This window comes from Camarhynchus parvulus, chromosome 22 (genome assembly GCF_901933205.1).
Source record: "Camarhynchus parvulus chromosome 22, STF_HiC, whole genome shotgun sequence".
Lineage (NCBI taxonomy): Eukaryota > Metazoa > Chordata > Aves > Passeriformes > Thraupidae > Camarhynchus > Camarhynchus parvulus.
Window position 1 is genome coordinate 207,876 of NC_044592.1, and position 16,640 is coordinate 224,515.

Sequence of the window (16,640 nt, forward strand, 5' to 3'; positions counted from 1 at the left end):
ACTGGGCACTGAGGATGCTGTGTGACTGGAGCAGCTGAAGGCAGTGACCAGTACCATCCTGCCTAGGAGAGGAATGGGGACACAGTTCCCCAGGCACAGGGAAGAGACCACTCATTCAAAAATACCTGCAAACACAGAAGAGGATAGGGGCAGGAAAGAGCATAAAAAGCATCCTGACAAAAGTGTATTCTCTGTGTACTTTTATTAATAAAATATATGATTTACAGCATGTATCAGTGGACAGTGTGCTTAGAGAATTCTCTAATGGATAGTGTGACAGTGCAGACAGGAGCTGGGTTTGGTGAGGACAAGTTAAACCTCAGATGAATGACATCTCAAGGATCACCATTACCAGCAAACCCAAACCCTTTCCCAAGGTGAGCTTTAACCCATTCCAGCAGGCCCAGCTGTGGTGCCAGAGGAAGCTGTACTGGAGTACTGCTTTGGGTGACTGCACCCGGTCATTCTGCGCCATCTTCACCTGCTCAGCTCCGTGTGGGGCTGTGCTAAGCAACTTCAGTGCATCCCTGGGGCTCTGGGTGGCACAGGAACAGCAGCCTCAATACCATGGCCCTCATCTTCCCAATCCAGCATCCTTAAACCTACACCTTCACAGAACATGATTTTACCAGCTCCACAGCAAAAGCACCTCATCACCTCAGTGCCCTCACAGGAAGATAAAGAATATAAGCTTTGGCCCCGGAAACAGCTACACATGTGATTAATGTTACTCGATGAGTTGTTTCTCAAACTGTTGGAAAGTCTGGTTGCTGGAGTAAAATTAGTCACATGCTACTAAATAGGAGTAGGGCCCACTTGTTTATTCACCCACTGGAAAACAGCTGCTGTTCCTGAGGCAATTAATTTGTTTTACAAGGCTAACAGGTGAAAAAAAAGGTAAAATCCTTACAAAGGCTCATGGTCACACATGCATGGTACAAGACATTGTATTTAAGAGAACTGGGTTAATAAATATTAGAATTTTTACATTTTCACACCACTGCAGAAGGACTTAAAAAAACTGAAGAGTGATTGTAATAGTAGTCTTGTTAATAACCTCTAACCCAGCCAAAATTTTACAGCAGAAATAGTATCTCAGTTGATCAAATCATAATGTCATTTTAATAACTACCTCTAAGCTACAGAAATAATTAAATACAGATAACTCAAAAGCAAAAATTCTCCCAGTCAAGGTAAATTCACCACGAATTCAAACTTTACTGAACATTTCCATGAAGGAGGAACAAAACCTAAAAGCACAATCAGCAAAAATACTGGAAGTAAAAACTCATGAGCCTTACAAAGCATCAATATCTAGTTAATCTTTGGATAAGCCTTATGTGCTGAGGAGTTGAAATCTCTCACATCACTTTGAACACTTATTTCATGCAGCTTCTGTACTCCACATGTTTGGCTCCTTGCACCAGTGAACGTTTCTATAAGTGCAGGAACTTTGCAAAGCCAAAAGCCAGAAGAAAACATTTGCATGGTTAAACTACATTTCCAGTTAGCAATAAATACAGAAAATAGAGCAGCAGAATGCAGTGCAGTCATTAGCTATGGAACCATGGTGCTGGCTTGTACTACAGAACACCACACAGGAGCTTGGACAATTTCTCACAAAGCCACAGGGGACTTGGTGCTCTAAACAAGGCATTAAAGGTATTTTATCCTAAAAAAAGGCATTGAAGAAACCCAGATGAAACTGAACATTAAGACATCAGTCCCAAAAAATGGAATTTAAAACCTGAAGATTCTATTCCCTTTCTGATTAAAGTAACAGGTTTAAAAAGAGGAGCATTCAAGGGCACAGGAAGTGGCTGCTCAGATCAAAACCTGACAGCAGTTGTGGTGCCAAGATGGAAGTGGTCATACACTGGCTGGTGCCCAGGTCACTCAGGAGTGAAGGCAGGTACCTGTGAAATCCCTCCCTCTCTTCATTCCCATGAAAAATAATTAATACTGGTTAAAATCATTACAAAAAACATAATTTTATTTTCATGCATCTAAGGTAAAACACAGAGTATTTGTATAAAGAGGTAGATTAAAAAAAAAAAGAAAACAGATTCTCCATTCTTTGTCACTTTTATTCAGTAGTTTGTTTTTTTCCTTATTTTCTCTTTTTTTTGGTGCCAGACATGGCAAGGAGTGATTACAGTCAACTGTTTATTAAAACACTTGTTGCAACACAGACCCCCTTTACCACTGACCCCAAACGGACCCATTTTATGTGCTTTATTTTGTTTATTTTTTTTCCATACACCACCACCAAGGCGAGGTGGAGGGGGGACGAAGGGGGAAGGGGGAGTCCAGGAGGCCAGAAGGAGGAGGAATGCTACAAGCCACAGCAAGAATGAGCTGTATTTAATAAAAAAGGGGGCCACGAATGATACAGTAATGAGGTTACACAATTAAATCCCATAGCATGATTGAAGGCTTTCCCTGTGTCTGACGTCATCACAATGGAAGGCATAAAAAGTGGAGTAAACCGATGTTGAGACAGTCCAGTCTAGTCCATTAGGCAAGATGGTGCAAGTAGTCATTTAAATTAAAAAGTGCCCTATCCTCACCTAAATGGCTAGCAGGTACGGAGACAACAGAGCCACAGAGCCTTCTCCATGGAGCTATAAAAGTGTGTTGTCATATGGCACATTTTTAAACACTGGAAAGGGGTGCCATAATGGACCTCTCACTTGCTTTTGTTACAGGTACAAATGCTAGATTCAACTATTTCAACTATGCAGGAAGTGACTCTTCAGTTACGAATGCCAACCCTAATTCATCTTGTCTTGAAATATATACAAGTTGTTTGTGGTAGCTACAGCAATGATGTTCTCCTTGGGGTGCCAGGCTGTGTGCAGGATCTTCTTGTTGAAGTCTAAGCTGTCGACACTGATCTCATCCTTCTTCCTCTTGCCACTGGCACACACTTTCCGCGGCTTCAGCACCGTACGCGGTTTGTTGTTCTCCCGGGATGCCTCCAAGGTGATGTCTCGCTTTGTGTTTCTGTCAAACATCCTGAAGAAGTTGTTGTAAGACCCTGTCATGACAATGCTGCACAGAGGGGGAAGGAAGAAAGATGTCAGTTAGGAATTCCTTCTCCTTTTAGCAAGCCAGAGGGTCTCGAGGAGGGTCTCAACTGAGATCACGCAAATGGAAGGGAGGTGGCCTCACCCACACCTGCTACAGCTAAAGGGAAGCAGGTTTTATAAATTTAAAACCTCCCAAAAATATCCTTTTACCTTCCCTGGGCCCTTTGAGGTATTTTGTTATCGAAGCACCTCGAATGTCATTATTTAATTTGCTTTTCACACACAAACACACGGGAGAGAGCCAATACGTTGGATTTTTAGTGACACACAAGGTGTGCAAATTTAGGTACTAAGCAGCACATCTAGTTTGTGAAAATCCCTTATAGCCCCTGATTCTGCATCAGCTATCCAGTAAGAAAAACAGACTTACAAGTTTCCGTGTCCTTCCTTTGCCTCAAAAAATAGTTGAGCAGACAGATGCCAGATTTAAAAAAAAAAAAAGCACACCACGTCTGACAGTACTGACAAGGAACCAATGAGCTGCTTTAAATGCCACAAATAAGCAGTTAATGGCATGATTAGCACAGAAGCAAGAGCTGTCCTAAGTGGTGCTATTGGCAGGTCACTACCATGGTAAATCACTGTAAAAAGAACACTCCTGGAAGGTTTTCCCATGGGTTCCCCTAAAGGTCTGGTACAGATTCTTACACTTAATAATGCACATGTTACAGTCTACTGAAGTACTACTGCATTGTCCAAATCTAGGTTTTTGAGGTCCACTGCCCATTTTAAGAATAATTTGGAAAGATCTGAAGTGCAAAGGGATAAGAATTCCACTTGCCTGTCTGATCCATTCCAACAGCACTCAAACTTGTCAAAAATGCAATCATTCTCATACAGTGAGCAGAGTTTACTCCTGAGGTATTCATGCACCTGGAAAAGAGCGATCAGAGAAACTGAATGAGCATTAGACTCATACCTGTAAAACAGCCTTCCCAGACTGTTCCAAAAGCAAGAAACCTGAGACTGCTCACAAGAGCTCTTTCTTATAATGAAAACAGCAATTTTCAATGGCAGCTAAAAACATTTTATGAAAAGGAAATGTTTCACCTCCTGTTTTCTTCAGGATATAGCACAGAACATAAAGATAGCCAAAGACTTGTCATAGTTCTCATGGCTGGAGATCGCCTCTCCACATCCCAAATTCCACTGGGTAAGAGTGAGGCTTTTTCAGCCCCAAACATGGGTTTGGGTTCTGCCACCACTCTGCAAACAGCACAATCTTTCAGCAGGAGTGTGGAATCCCCAAACCTCAGGGATGCTCTACCTGAATCTAGAGAAAAAACTGTAACTGCCACATCAAGACTATCAGTAAGATTCAGCCCCTGTCCATGTTTTTTAATTTCCAGCCCACATGATTTTCACCCAATACCTGGTATGTTTCCACAGGCCTATTTTCCATATTTAAATCCCAGATCTTCACTGACAGATAATCTCTAGTCATCATATATCGACCACTGTGGCTAAATTTGACATCAGATATGGAAGAGATTATTTCAGAGAAAAATGATCTGTTGCTAGGATCTTCTGGTTCTTCAAACACTGTCGGAAAATAAGACAGGCATTTCAACAGGTCAGTTTGTGTCTCTTCGATACAAGATACACCTGAATTACTTTAACATTGTCTCAATAAGCTTTCTACCTTGTGTTACTCTGTGTTATATAAAATAACTTTTAAGAAGAAACATTTGTAATACAGTTGCCAAACCCTCTACTGTTGTAGCAAGCCAAAGTCAGCTTCTTAAAAAATGAATTATTCGGTTATATGTGAAGTCTTGATTCACACCAGATTTCCAGCGTCAAGTACAGACCAAATGGCCTTTAACCACCAGAAGTCTGCAAAAAGCCATCCCTGGTGTCCAAACAGAAGCTGCTACTCATTTTACTCACTACTTTTACTCCAGGAAAACATAAATATAAGATTTATTTAGATTTTAGGCTTTAGATCTACTCAATATACTACAGGAATTCTACACAAATCCACACAGACCATTCAGTGTTTGATACACTCAAACAGCAAATGTCCTCTGGCACAGGGAGACATTAAACTGCAGCACTCACACTTCGAATGTCTGTCACAGAGGGCTGATGCCCTCATATCACATAGGCGAATTGTGCCTTTGCTGCTGCTGTAGACAAATGTACTGCAGCTGTTGGGGTGGAACTCTGCAGCTGTGATCACCTCTGTCAGCTCCTCCATGTTGGCAGGCTTGATATCTACAATATCTGCAGCAGCCCTTTAAGGAATTGCCTCCAGCGAAATGGGTTTTTCCCAAGGTATTTTTCAGTTTTAGATGCTTTCAGAAATGCTACTTCAGGCTTGTGGGACCCAGGCACAATCCAGGTAAGAGTTAAAATCAAGCCACACAATTTTTCTACAAAGCAAGGTGGTAATATCACATTCTGAATCAGTTTCAGGATAATTCCTACAGCAGCAAAAACCTGCTTCAGTTTTGCTCCACAGTCCAGTAGTAATTAATTCTATACTACAAATTATCTCCCAAGTATTTAATACAGAACTTTAATTTGCTTAAATTCTAATTATACTGCTATGTTATAAAATGCTATTTTGTATTAAAAACTTCACACAGGTGTGGCTGCTCCATCCCTGGAAGTGTCCTAGGCCAGGTTGGAGCAACCTGCTCCTGCCCACCTGGATGAGCTTTAATGTCCCTTCCAAACCAAACCATCCCTTCTGCAGAAGTAAAAGCCCTTACAATTACTAGGGAGAAATAACCAGGATTAATGGAGATGAATTCTCTGTATATATACTAAACGCCTCTCATGAAAGGAAATAAAACACAACAGTTTTCCTGTTCCCATCCCACAGAACAATGCAAAAGGATACTAAAACTTCTGTCAGTGATTTCTAGGTGCCACAGGTTGATCCGCAGGTCGTCTGCAGACAGGTATGTTTCATAATCACTATTGATGGAGATGGAATTGATGTGATATGTGTGGGCATTGGCAAATATCCTTCGTGGGCTGGCTTCCACCATGAGGTCCATAGGCCTGAACACTGGCACCTGCAACACACAGAGCAGGGCGAGAGTGAGATCCCAACCTACCACAGACATCAGCACTGCTCAGCACAGTCCTTCAACATCTCAAGCTGGATGAAATATCTTACAAGTCAGTATTTCTGCCAAGGGCCATCACAGGAAAGATTAAGTTAATGATGTGTTGGGGCGGTTCCTCCCAGAGCCATGGGCTGGGAGAGGAGGAATTAGCTGATTGTAAGCTACTCACCCGTAGTGTTGTAACTGTAGTAGGATCCCTATATCGCCCATCCTCCTCCTTTAAATTATAACCCTCGGGTCTTTTGTCCCTTTCACTGATTTTCCATAACTTTATTGTTTTATCTGCAATGAAACAACCACAGGTTAAAATGAGAGCTGTGGAGACACCAGTCATCACAGCTGATGCCTTCAAACAAGACAAGGCCACCCACGTGCACCAAAAAAGACAAAAATGCTGCTTGGGGAAAACAAGACAAGATAAAAAGCATTAAAAAACCTCCTCCATAGTATGTTCTTTTTATACGAGTTAGAGCAAGTTTCAGTCAGGACAGGCACTGCTATGAATGATCAATGTAAGCTCTGACATAGGGACTCTCATGCACACATGAGCTGTACACAGGGGCTGTAAAGCAACTAAATCCCAAATACCCCACTCTGTGCTGGGGACACCTGTGCCCAGGGAAACCAGAAGCACATCCCCAGATCCTTGCAGTTAAACCCTGCTTGATTCCAGCCTTTTGGAGAGGATTATACCAAATCCTAATAGCAAACCTACATAATAACATGTTATGGTGCAAAATACTTACCATTTGTAGACAATAAAAACTGAGCAGCATTTTTCTGGGGTAACCACCTAATTTTGTTGATCTTCTCTTCAATTTCTAAACTTTTCAAGTAGTCAAACTCTGGTTCATGGCTTTGAAAGGTACTGTAAACATTGTATTCTCCCCTACTGTGAGACTGGGTTTTGTTCTAAAAAGAGAATTAAATGATCAAGACATGTATACAATGTACATTTGGCTACAGCCTGCTTGACTTTCATGATCCTGTCAACCAAATAAGATGAGCATCATCTCTGTGGCTAGAAATTTATTAAAGTTTCTACTATTTTGGCTAAGAAAACATCAGAGAAGAGACAGTTTATGCAGCAGCTTAAGTTTCCAGAAACTCTCCACAGAATGTAACATCTCCAACAAGTTTTCACATTAATGCTGAGCAGCTGAACAAACTAAAATTTTACCTATTAAAAAAAAAACAACAAAAACAAACTACAAGTTTTTTCATCTTTAATTTTTCCATCTTTGCTGTTTAAAGGGAATATTTCTTCCCCTGCAACACAGACACACAAATGGCAAATCTACTCTGTGAGTACATTCAGCATTCCAGGCACACTATGGAAATCCTACATGGCACCTCTAAATTTATACGAGCAGCTCCACTATTCTGGTTGATAATCTCCAAGTCCCCTGAGAGCTTCTGAACTGTTTAAGCAGCTTTTTCTTCCTCTTTCTAGAAGGGGAAAAAGCTCATCACTTCTGCTCTGGCATTAGAGTCACCCCTGCAGTTACCTGACCAGGTGTAAAACTGGTTTTACAAAACTGAAAAATTAGCACAATTCCTCTTTCCAAAAGCTGTGTCTTAGGTACCAAAATATTGCACTGCATGGACTGAACCTTGAATTTCATCCACTGGGTGCAGAAAATTGGATCCATTTCTCATGTAGTACTCCCCACATTCACCTGTAGTGGTTTCAAGCTGAATTATGTGATTTATTCCTGTCCCACCAACTCCAGAGATTGCACCATCAGATGTCTTTGCTGTGATATGTTCCTGGCTGGGGACTTTGCTCCTTCCTTCTCTGGTGTCTCATGTCCATGGGCTCATTTAATCCCTCAGTAGCTCACCAAAACACATCTGCTACAACCCTTGCTGGCCCACATTTGTCACATTCTTTGCATCATTTTCTCATGCTTCATACCCTGAGAGCTGGCAGGAATTCTTGTACTTTAAAATAAGCTGGGGGCGGGGAAGGGATAACGGAGCAAAATGCTTAGACATCACATTTGGCACCAGAATTCTGTACCACACCTGCCCCTTACACTGCTTTTCCCACCCTGGAGAATGGAAGGGACTTTGTTCTAAGCCTCAGTCAGAACTAACAACTGAAGCTGGGTCACTGCATGGAACAACTTGGAAAGGAAATCTATTGTGCTGTAGGAAATGTCTTAGGAAATCCAGGGAACTGGGAACTTTGCTTCAATTCCAGACTAACCATAACGACTGAGGCTTAAATATTCTATGCGTGTATTCTAGTAAAACTTTACAGGACCAGAATAATACATAAACCCAGTAACATGTGAAATCCATCCTTGGGATAAAATCTAAATTTAAACTCTCAGTCTCACAGTGCTCAAAGGAAAACAAAAAATTCCAAACAAGGAGAGGTGTTGGCCCAAGCGCCTGATGTTAAATTCCAATTTAGGTAATTGCACCCTGCCTACGCAAATTCCTCCTCAGTTTCTGTGAGATGCAGGATTCATTTCCTGCCTGGCACTGAGCTGATGTCACTGGCTGCCACATTCCAGCCCGGAGGTGGCAGCAGTTTGGCAGTGGGTGAAGCCACACAGGTTTGCACAGCTTTTCCCACAGCCCATGTCAGTGTTTCTCTTCCTGCAGGCGTGGTCTACAAAGCTCACCAGCGCAGTGTGGCAGAAAGGGGCACAGAATTCCAAATAGAGCACTTATATTTTATACACTTTCACATATAAAATCTGCTCTAGACAGTTTGTTGGAACAACCAACTCCCAGTGCATCAAGGAAGTAAGTCCCTAAACACAAATCATTCCCTAAACACAGAGAAGTAAAAAAATGCCAAAAACAATTCTGTGGAATTTCATCTGACAACCCAGATGTTCCTCCTATCCCTGGATCCCAGCTCCTAAGGATGTGAGCTTGGATTATCCTCCAAAAACCAAGAAGTCATCTAAATATAGCTCACCTGAAAGCAGGCAAGAAACTGCTGCAACTTTAACCTACACAAGTGGATTCTTAAAAGCATCAAGCTACAACTCAAGAATTAAAAATAATAAAGAAATAAAAGGAAAACAACAAAAAGCCACAAAATACTCCAACAGCTGGTGCCACACAGCCCCACTAGATGTCCCCACTGACCGAGAGGAGCTGCTGGCACAGGGACGGTGCCTTGCCCACAGATCCGCCCTCTGCTCAGGGAACCAGAAATCCCAAGCTCTGGGAGTTTTAAAATGGAAATTGAAGGAAAAACAACACAAAACTAACAATGGCATCTCTAGGCAGTGAGGTGACATCTCCCTGAAACCTCCTCTCCCTGAAATACATTATAACCACAACAACTTCCAACTTCCAGCCTCAGTTAAAATCAGGCACTGCAGCTCAGCTGCCCAATGACAGAGAGGTAGAACCAAAAGACCAAAAAACAAGGATAAAGGGAGAGAAGATACCTCTGCTATGGGGATTCTGTTGTTTTACTTGATTGACATGGAAAAGGACATCTGAGGTCACAGTCACACACTTACTAAAGGGCAACTTTTAATATCCCCAGTTACACTGAAATCATCATCACAGCCAGAAGAGTCATTGTATAAGAACCAACTTCAGCTCCCTCAAGGGGGTCTTTTGTGTCCTACCCCTTTTTGGTCTTCGCCTTCAACATTCCTTATACCATAACCAAAGAGTGTTTAAAATAACTTCTATCACGAAGTTCATTAAATTTCAGTATTGTAATCACTTATCACACAGGCATGCACTTTGTGTAAGATGTTTTATAAAAACATGCTCCTTGTCTTTAAAAAGGGAATAGAAAGAATAGTGTAATTAGACAGCACTCACCTCCTGCTCCTGTTGAAAGATGACAACTCTCCCTCCCTTGTCTCCTGTTGCTAACAACTCTCCAGAATGGTTAAATTCTACTGTAGAAATTATATCCGCTGCAGAACAACAAAAATAAATCCCCCAGATTAATCATTCTTCTAAATAGCAAGTGGCCAAGAAAGCTATGATTTAAAAAAAAACCCAAACCATTAAAAAAATCATACTTTAGTTAAAGGACATCTATAAAATGCAAGTAGAAGTTTCTTCCAAAAAATAACAGTAGTTTTTAAGCCGTAAATTTGAGAAGCATTTATAGATCACCATGCCAGAGCTACAAGCATGGTGTTGTGCATTACTTTGTTCCTAAAGGTTTAATGTCCTCAGCTTCTTAGAACTGGTTTTTCTACTCTGACTCTAGATAATACAGACTGTACCTTCCTAGAGCAACTGTGTACCTTTATTTTCTCAATTTTTCCTAATGCATGATTTAGATTCAATCATTATCCATATGATCTCAAAGCACCTTTTTTTTTTTAAGGACTCAGTACACATTTGATATCTTAAAGGCAAAAGGTATCAGGGAGAAAAGTTCAGATATCTGTCTTTAAGGAATGCAAGGAATAAACACCTGCAGAGAACCAGGAAAAAAACCTCAACAGTCTCCAAAACACCCGAGTACCTCTTCTGAATGAAGAAGGTTTATGTTATCACAAGTGTTTTTATAGGGAGTGCTAGAATTAAATTGTAAATATACAGTGACAAGAACAGTAACCCCTATTACTATGAACTGAGCTGTTCGTACATCAGAAAGGACAAATTACAACTTAAGCTCAAGCCCACCCATTCACATTTCCAAAGGTACAAATGGTCCTTGGACTCCCAAATAGTTGAATCAGACGCCAAACCATTTTTGAAACACCAAACTGAAACACAACTCTATAAATCTAATTTTCTGACAGAGAAACTACTTGAGAGTTTTACATACACAAGTCTTACATACACATTTCACTTTCATGCCAGTCAGCTGTAGATAAACACTATTTTCTGTGGGATGGTTTCTTTTTTCTCCATTGCATTCATAACATTTTAGACTTAAACAAGATCAATACCTGCTTGACTTAGAGCCAAACACCATCTCCACAGAATTTTCTATTCTTCGGCACAAACTGCCCTAGAGATCGCCCCACCAACCTCCCTGCCACTGTCACTGCTTATACTGGCTGGAATGTCTCCAAACAGAGTTAAGGACAGAAATACAACCGCAGCCTGTACCTCACTGAACCAGGATCCAGATCACACACAAAAAAACTTTCATTCCAGTGCTCATCATTTTTTCATCCCAGAAGGCAGCAGTTACTTAAGCCAGTCATTCTTCTATTTGTGACCAAGATTAAGTGATTTATCTCACATCTGTAAGACTTAAGATGCAAACCACTGAGCTGCAGGTATGGTATTTCACAGGTACCTCTCCCAGGTGAAGGGGGCATAGAGATAAGAAACAATTCATCAATGTGCAGAAAAAGGGAGGTGCAAACCAAGCAGTCCAATTTTGATTTTTTCACACAACGCAAAGCACATGGTTGTACTCCTCCAATAGGAGAAGACCTTACTTAAGAAGTTATCAATTAATTGAAGAAAAACACACTAACATATCTCAGCAGTGAGAAGTACACAGAATAATTACTATTGAGAAAAACAAAGACTTAACACTACAAGCTCTGACAGTCTTGAAACTGGTAAGACAATACAGTGAATTATTAGCAAACTCAAAGTGTCCATATATGTGGAAAGAGAAGAGCAGAGAAAAAAATGGCCTTAGAAGTCTCATATATCCATCTAAGAACAGATGGATAAATTAATCAAAGTACTTATTTCATGAAAGTCACTGGAAAATTTAGAACAGGCAGAAACAGCAGCCAGAAAAACCTTTGTTTAAGGACAAAAATCTCTATTTTCCTAGGTCTGATGATGCTATATATTGTATTTAATAATAATACAAATCTCACATAGCAGAAAGACAACCATTTTTCTTTAGATCCCAGACATTCTTGCCTTTTTTATTTTCAGGAGAATCCAAGCTTTTCCCCAGTGATTTCCAAGCTGATACAGACCCTGCTTTATCACAGACTCAAGTGCACAAACAAACTTTCAGCACCCACATCCCACATCTCCAAGGAGTCCAGCAGGCTCAGGCAGTGGTGACAAGGTACTGAAACCTCTCCAGTGCCTGACTGACACCATGCAGATCATTCCAAGTATTGGATCAGTTTTAAATTAAAACCAAATACATTCCTTAGCAGCAATCGCAATGGAAAAATATGAATTTGTTTTGAAACTCAAGATACATCAATAAATCCAACGTGCCTTCCACAGTGCAATCTTGGACCATTCCCTCTCCAAAGGAAAAAAAAGGTGCTAAAAATGTGACAGAAAAAGTGATTTCTGCTTAAGTAATCCCAAACCAGGGCCAAGATATAGATTTTACAAAGAAATCTGTACTAGAAAGCAAACAAGCAGTTGTACATGCAAACCCAGTAACACCCTGTTTGGAATTCCACATTCCCATACCTTCATCAAAGCAACAGCCAGACATCAAAACACTGGTGCTGAGCTGGGTGGATTTAAAGGTGTTGGAGAAATGACAGAGGGAGCTTTTCAACCTCCCCAGTGCCTGGATTCACTTGTGGATTCTCATCTGTGTTAACATCCTCATTGCCCTAAACATGTACCCATCTTATCCTTCTTTTTTGCAATGATAATTCTAACTCCTTGATGATTTTATCCCTTTAGCACCACAAGAGAGTATCCCCAACCTGTGGTGTTTTCCTTCCTCTCCCTAGGTGGGTGCCTGCAAACACAGAGCTGCTCCTGCTGGCCACACACTGGGGAATGATCCCTTCCCAGTGCCAGGAGCACTTGGAAGGGATATTTAAGGGAGAAGCAGATGCGTAGCGCCCTACTGTCACCACACTGATGGCTGCTGGAAATAGGATGCATCTCAGTGCCCTTTCTCCCAGCACGATGTCAGAGATAAACAACCACTGACCCCTTATCTGATACCCAAACCCCTCCTAGGCCACAGCGTTATCTGCTGTCACACCGTAAACTGGAGATCAGATTTGTTTTCTCTTCCCCTCAAGCATCTCAGGACATCTCTGACACCAAGATGCAGTGTGACATTGCCAGTGCTGAGGGTTTAAAACACTACATGGCAGCATCAATTACAGGAGATGAAGACATGATTGTAACAAAGGCAAAAATCAGGACACAGCAAGGTACACCCTCATTCCTGCAGGGCACCTGCAATACCAGTACCAAGTGAACCAGGTTTCTCCTTCTTGCATAACTTGGGACAAAGAATTCAGAGGTTATTACATCATTTACAAGTATTTCTCTGCACAGATCTATATATATGTCCTTCAGTTCCATTCATTATCGCTTCACAGACACTTATTGTTGTAGAAACACTTCTGAGACTGCTAAATGCGTTCAAGTAATGTTTTTTAGTGACCTGAAAGCAAAGGGGTAGTGGGGTAGGAATCACCTACATAACCTGAAATCTATTTATGAATAAAAATGTTCTACAGCAGCTTGAGCAAAACACTATGGAAACACAGAGCTGCTGCATAGTTTTATCTCCACCTCAGAGACATAAAACTCTATAGTCAAACCAAGCCACTGATCACAAAAATCTCAAAGTAAAGACAGGTTTTGGTCCCTGATCCATCAGCACATGGAGACAGGGCAGAGCCTGCTTCCCCCAGAGCCATCTGAAGCTTCCTACAGCTCTCCCTGATCAGCAGTTACAATCTGGCAAAGCTTTCCTTCTGCACATCATCTTTATTTTCACAACTGCTTCAAGATTTTTAAGCTTCAATGAGACATCTTCCCTTTTCAAGTGCTCAAACAAAAATCAAAACCACTAGCAAGATCTGGACACTCGACTGGATTCAAGCAGGACTAAATTCTTCCACAGCAGACACGGAGACAGAAACTGGAGGAGCCAATAAAATAAAATCAAAACATGGTGTTTGACTTTGATAGGGAATAGGAAAAGGATAAAACACATCTCAGAGCTTCCGGTAAAGCTCTGAGGCCACTAGGCCAGTGCACTGGAAAGAGAACCAGTTCAAATTAAAAAAGTAGAATAAAGGAATCCAACAGATCTCAAATGCCTTTTCTCCAGTTAAAAGCGGTGTTTAGAACCAGAAAAACTCAGGGACAAATACTTAAACACACTTTCACACTCTGGGGGCCCTCCACATGTTGCAGTGAATGCAGAACATGTACACTGTCACCATCAAGTTTTCTGAAACTTTAAAGAAAGGATTGTGATGAACTTTTATCGCTGTCCAAATGTCTACGGAAAAAGGGAATAAACCAGCTTCATCAATCCAAACCAGCAAAAGAAAACTGTAATCCGATGACTTCATTCCAGAAGGCCCATCACAAACCTGAAAAGCGATTCTGTATTAACTTTGTTCCAATAACATAATAAAGAGGATTTTATTAGTAGAGAAGAGGCTATCTGTTTTAATGTTCCATGAACTTTATATAAACTCTGCTTAGAAAACATGCTTGGTAGGCAAAACATGTCACCTACTCTGCAGCAGCGAGTCAATCATGGCAGGAACAAAGAGAGTCTTTATTTCACCAGACCCAAAAGGTTTCTGTGCAAGTTTTTGGAATCACATTGATCTGCTGCCTAAGAAGAGAGCAAGTAAATCAGAGTGTTTACACAAGTGGAGCAACCTCTTGATGTTTCCAAGGACTGAACAAAGAACTGTAACATTTAAAAAAGCATTTTAAAATTATTTAGAAAGTATTGTTTATCTACCTTCCCAGTGGCTCAAAATACCATTTCTGGAATTTTCCAAAGGAGCAACTAAAAATAATCTTAAAAAGATTATAAAAATCCATAAAGCAGAGCAGATTATTTACAGTTTGGCAATTCTGTCCTGGCAAGTGAAAACTGAATTTCCTGACCCAATGTGGAGACCACATCCTCAGTTTATCAGCCTGAAAAAGCTATTTTCATCAAACTAAACATCAATCAATCATTCCAAGGATACTTCAGAAACGGTCTCAAAAGAAAAACATTAAGAAACCAGCTTTTAGGATTAGTATTAAAATCCACAGAAGCTCAAACAGTCTCAACCTGAGGAAGCAGCAGAGGAGTGGATAAACATAATGAGAGATAAAGACAGTGAAATATTTGAATTCGATGCACAAATGGTGAATATACCTGAGCCATTCTTCCTAGAGAGACCAAGAGTATCTGTCCAGGAGAACCTGCAGACATTTAAGTGTGTGGAAATCACTTGTGGGTTGTTTGGTCCTTTCCAATCCAGGGTGAGACAAAACCTCCCTGCTTCAAACCACTGAACAGATGCAGCTTCCAGAAACTCCGGCTCAAGTCACAGCTAATGACAGAAATTTATGGCTTTTGATTGGACTTTCTTGTTTCCAATAACGGTTTTGTTTTGGAATTATGTACTTCATCACTGGGAACAAACCCCAATCAAACAATGAAAGACACTGGAGAGAAAACAAAAGCTCTTCCAAGGCTAAAAATATTTTAAGTAGCTCCACAATGTACTGAGTCATCCCACCAACACCCCACTGTTTGTGATTTGGATTTACTCCTTTATCCAGAGTCCTGATATATTGTGTATTCATCTCTGAAGGTAGATAGTGAGGTGTTAATCCCAAAGTGAACGGGAAGGCTGTTTAAACGAGGTTAAAGCAGGGTGACCACAAGTCTGTGTGCAGAGGAGAGCTCCCAACACAGGGCACCACAACTTCACACCCTCGGAAAAGAGTGAGAGCAAAATGCCATGAACTGTTTAGTGCCCGCGGTATAAAACAAAACACCCTCTGCATTCCAGCCTCATCCCTAATTGAAGTCTGTGGAGAGGGGGAAGGGAACACAAGGATTGTATGCTCTAAAGTTACCATGACCAGTTTTACTATTGACTTCATTTCCCTCTTCTTCATTCACTTGCCCGAAGGATTCCCTGCATTCATTCCATCTCCCAGAAGTGACTAGGTAACAAATCCAAAGGCAGCTGGGAGAAGGCATTCTTACTGTTCCATTTACTACTTGAGACTCATTCCAGAAGTCCTTTAAATAGATCTCTTCTCTACTAGAGAGGGCATTAAAAATATATTAATTCCTTAAAATATGGGGACAGGAAGAAATGCACATAGACATAGAAAAGCCAGAAAGGGGTTATTGCCCCTTGTGGCAAAAATCCTCCCTCTGTGCCATGCATCTCTGCCAAAGCCAGCTGGTTCCTTGTTCTCTCCCAAGTACCAGCTCTGGAATTTTGCAGCACAAAGCTGCCCTCCTTCCCAGGGAGGGAAATTTGTCTGATGGCCAACTCGCTCCTCAGTGCTGTTGGCCCTGCCGGGGCAGACACAAACACACAGGAGCCCAGGGTGCAGCTCCAGCAGACAGTAATTAGGCTGGGTTTGCTGGGTTTTGCTTTGCAAATCTGGGAGCTGTACAGAGAGGAGGAAGATTTACAAAGTGCTCCTTGCCCTGCACATTCACTCCAAGTGAGTGAACTCACTTGAACAGCCCTGAGAGGCTGACAATTAAAAACATGACCATGACAAAGTCATCACTTTCCTGCTGATGTTGAAAGCATTTAGTGCTGTTTGGTGAAAAAGCACT

At 41.2% G+C, this 16,640-nt stretch overlaps 1 protein-coding gene across 2 annotated transcripts in view; it reads right to left on the bottom strand.

Annotated features, from left to right (window-relative positions):
• Positions 1 to 2,069: 2,069 nt before the first annotated feature.
• The window catches only part of PPP2R2A (protein phosphatase 2 regulatory subunit Balpha), a 36,154-nt gene continuing 21,583 nt past the window's right edge, over positions 2,070 to 16,640 (bottom strand). For both annotated transcript variants that reach the window (XM_030964162.1, XM_030964161.1), the window contains exons 3-10: positions 9,980 to 10,077; positions 6,919 to 7,084; positions 6,342 to 6,454; positions 5,941 to 6,118; positions 5,154 to 5,318; positions 4,465 to 4,634; positions 3,874 to 3,965; positions 2,070 to 3,054 (exon numbers count right to left, since the gene is read on the bottom strand). In XM_030964162.1, the coding sequence (XP_030820022.1) occupies positions 2,775 to 3,054; positions 3,874 to 3,965; positions 4,465 to 4,634; positions 5,154 to 5,318; positions 5,941 to 6,118; positions 6,342 to 6,454; positions 6,919 to 7,084; positions 9,980 to 10,077 (1,262 nt within the window). In that variant the 3' untranslated portion in view covers positions 2,070 to 2,774. The remainder of the gene's footprint in view (positions 3,055 to 3,873; positions 3,966 to 4,464; positions 4,635 to 5,153; positions 5,319 to 5,940; positions 6,119 to 6,341; positions 6,455 to 6,918; positions 7,085 to 9,979; positions 10,078 to 16,640) is intronic.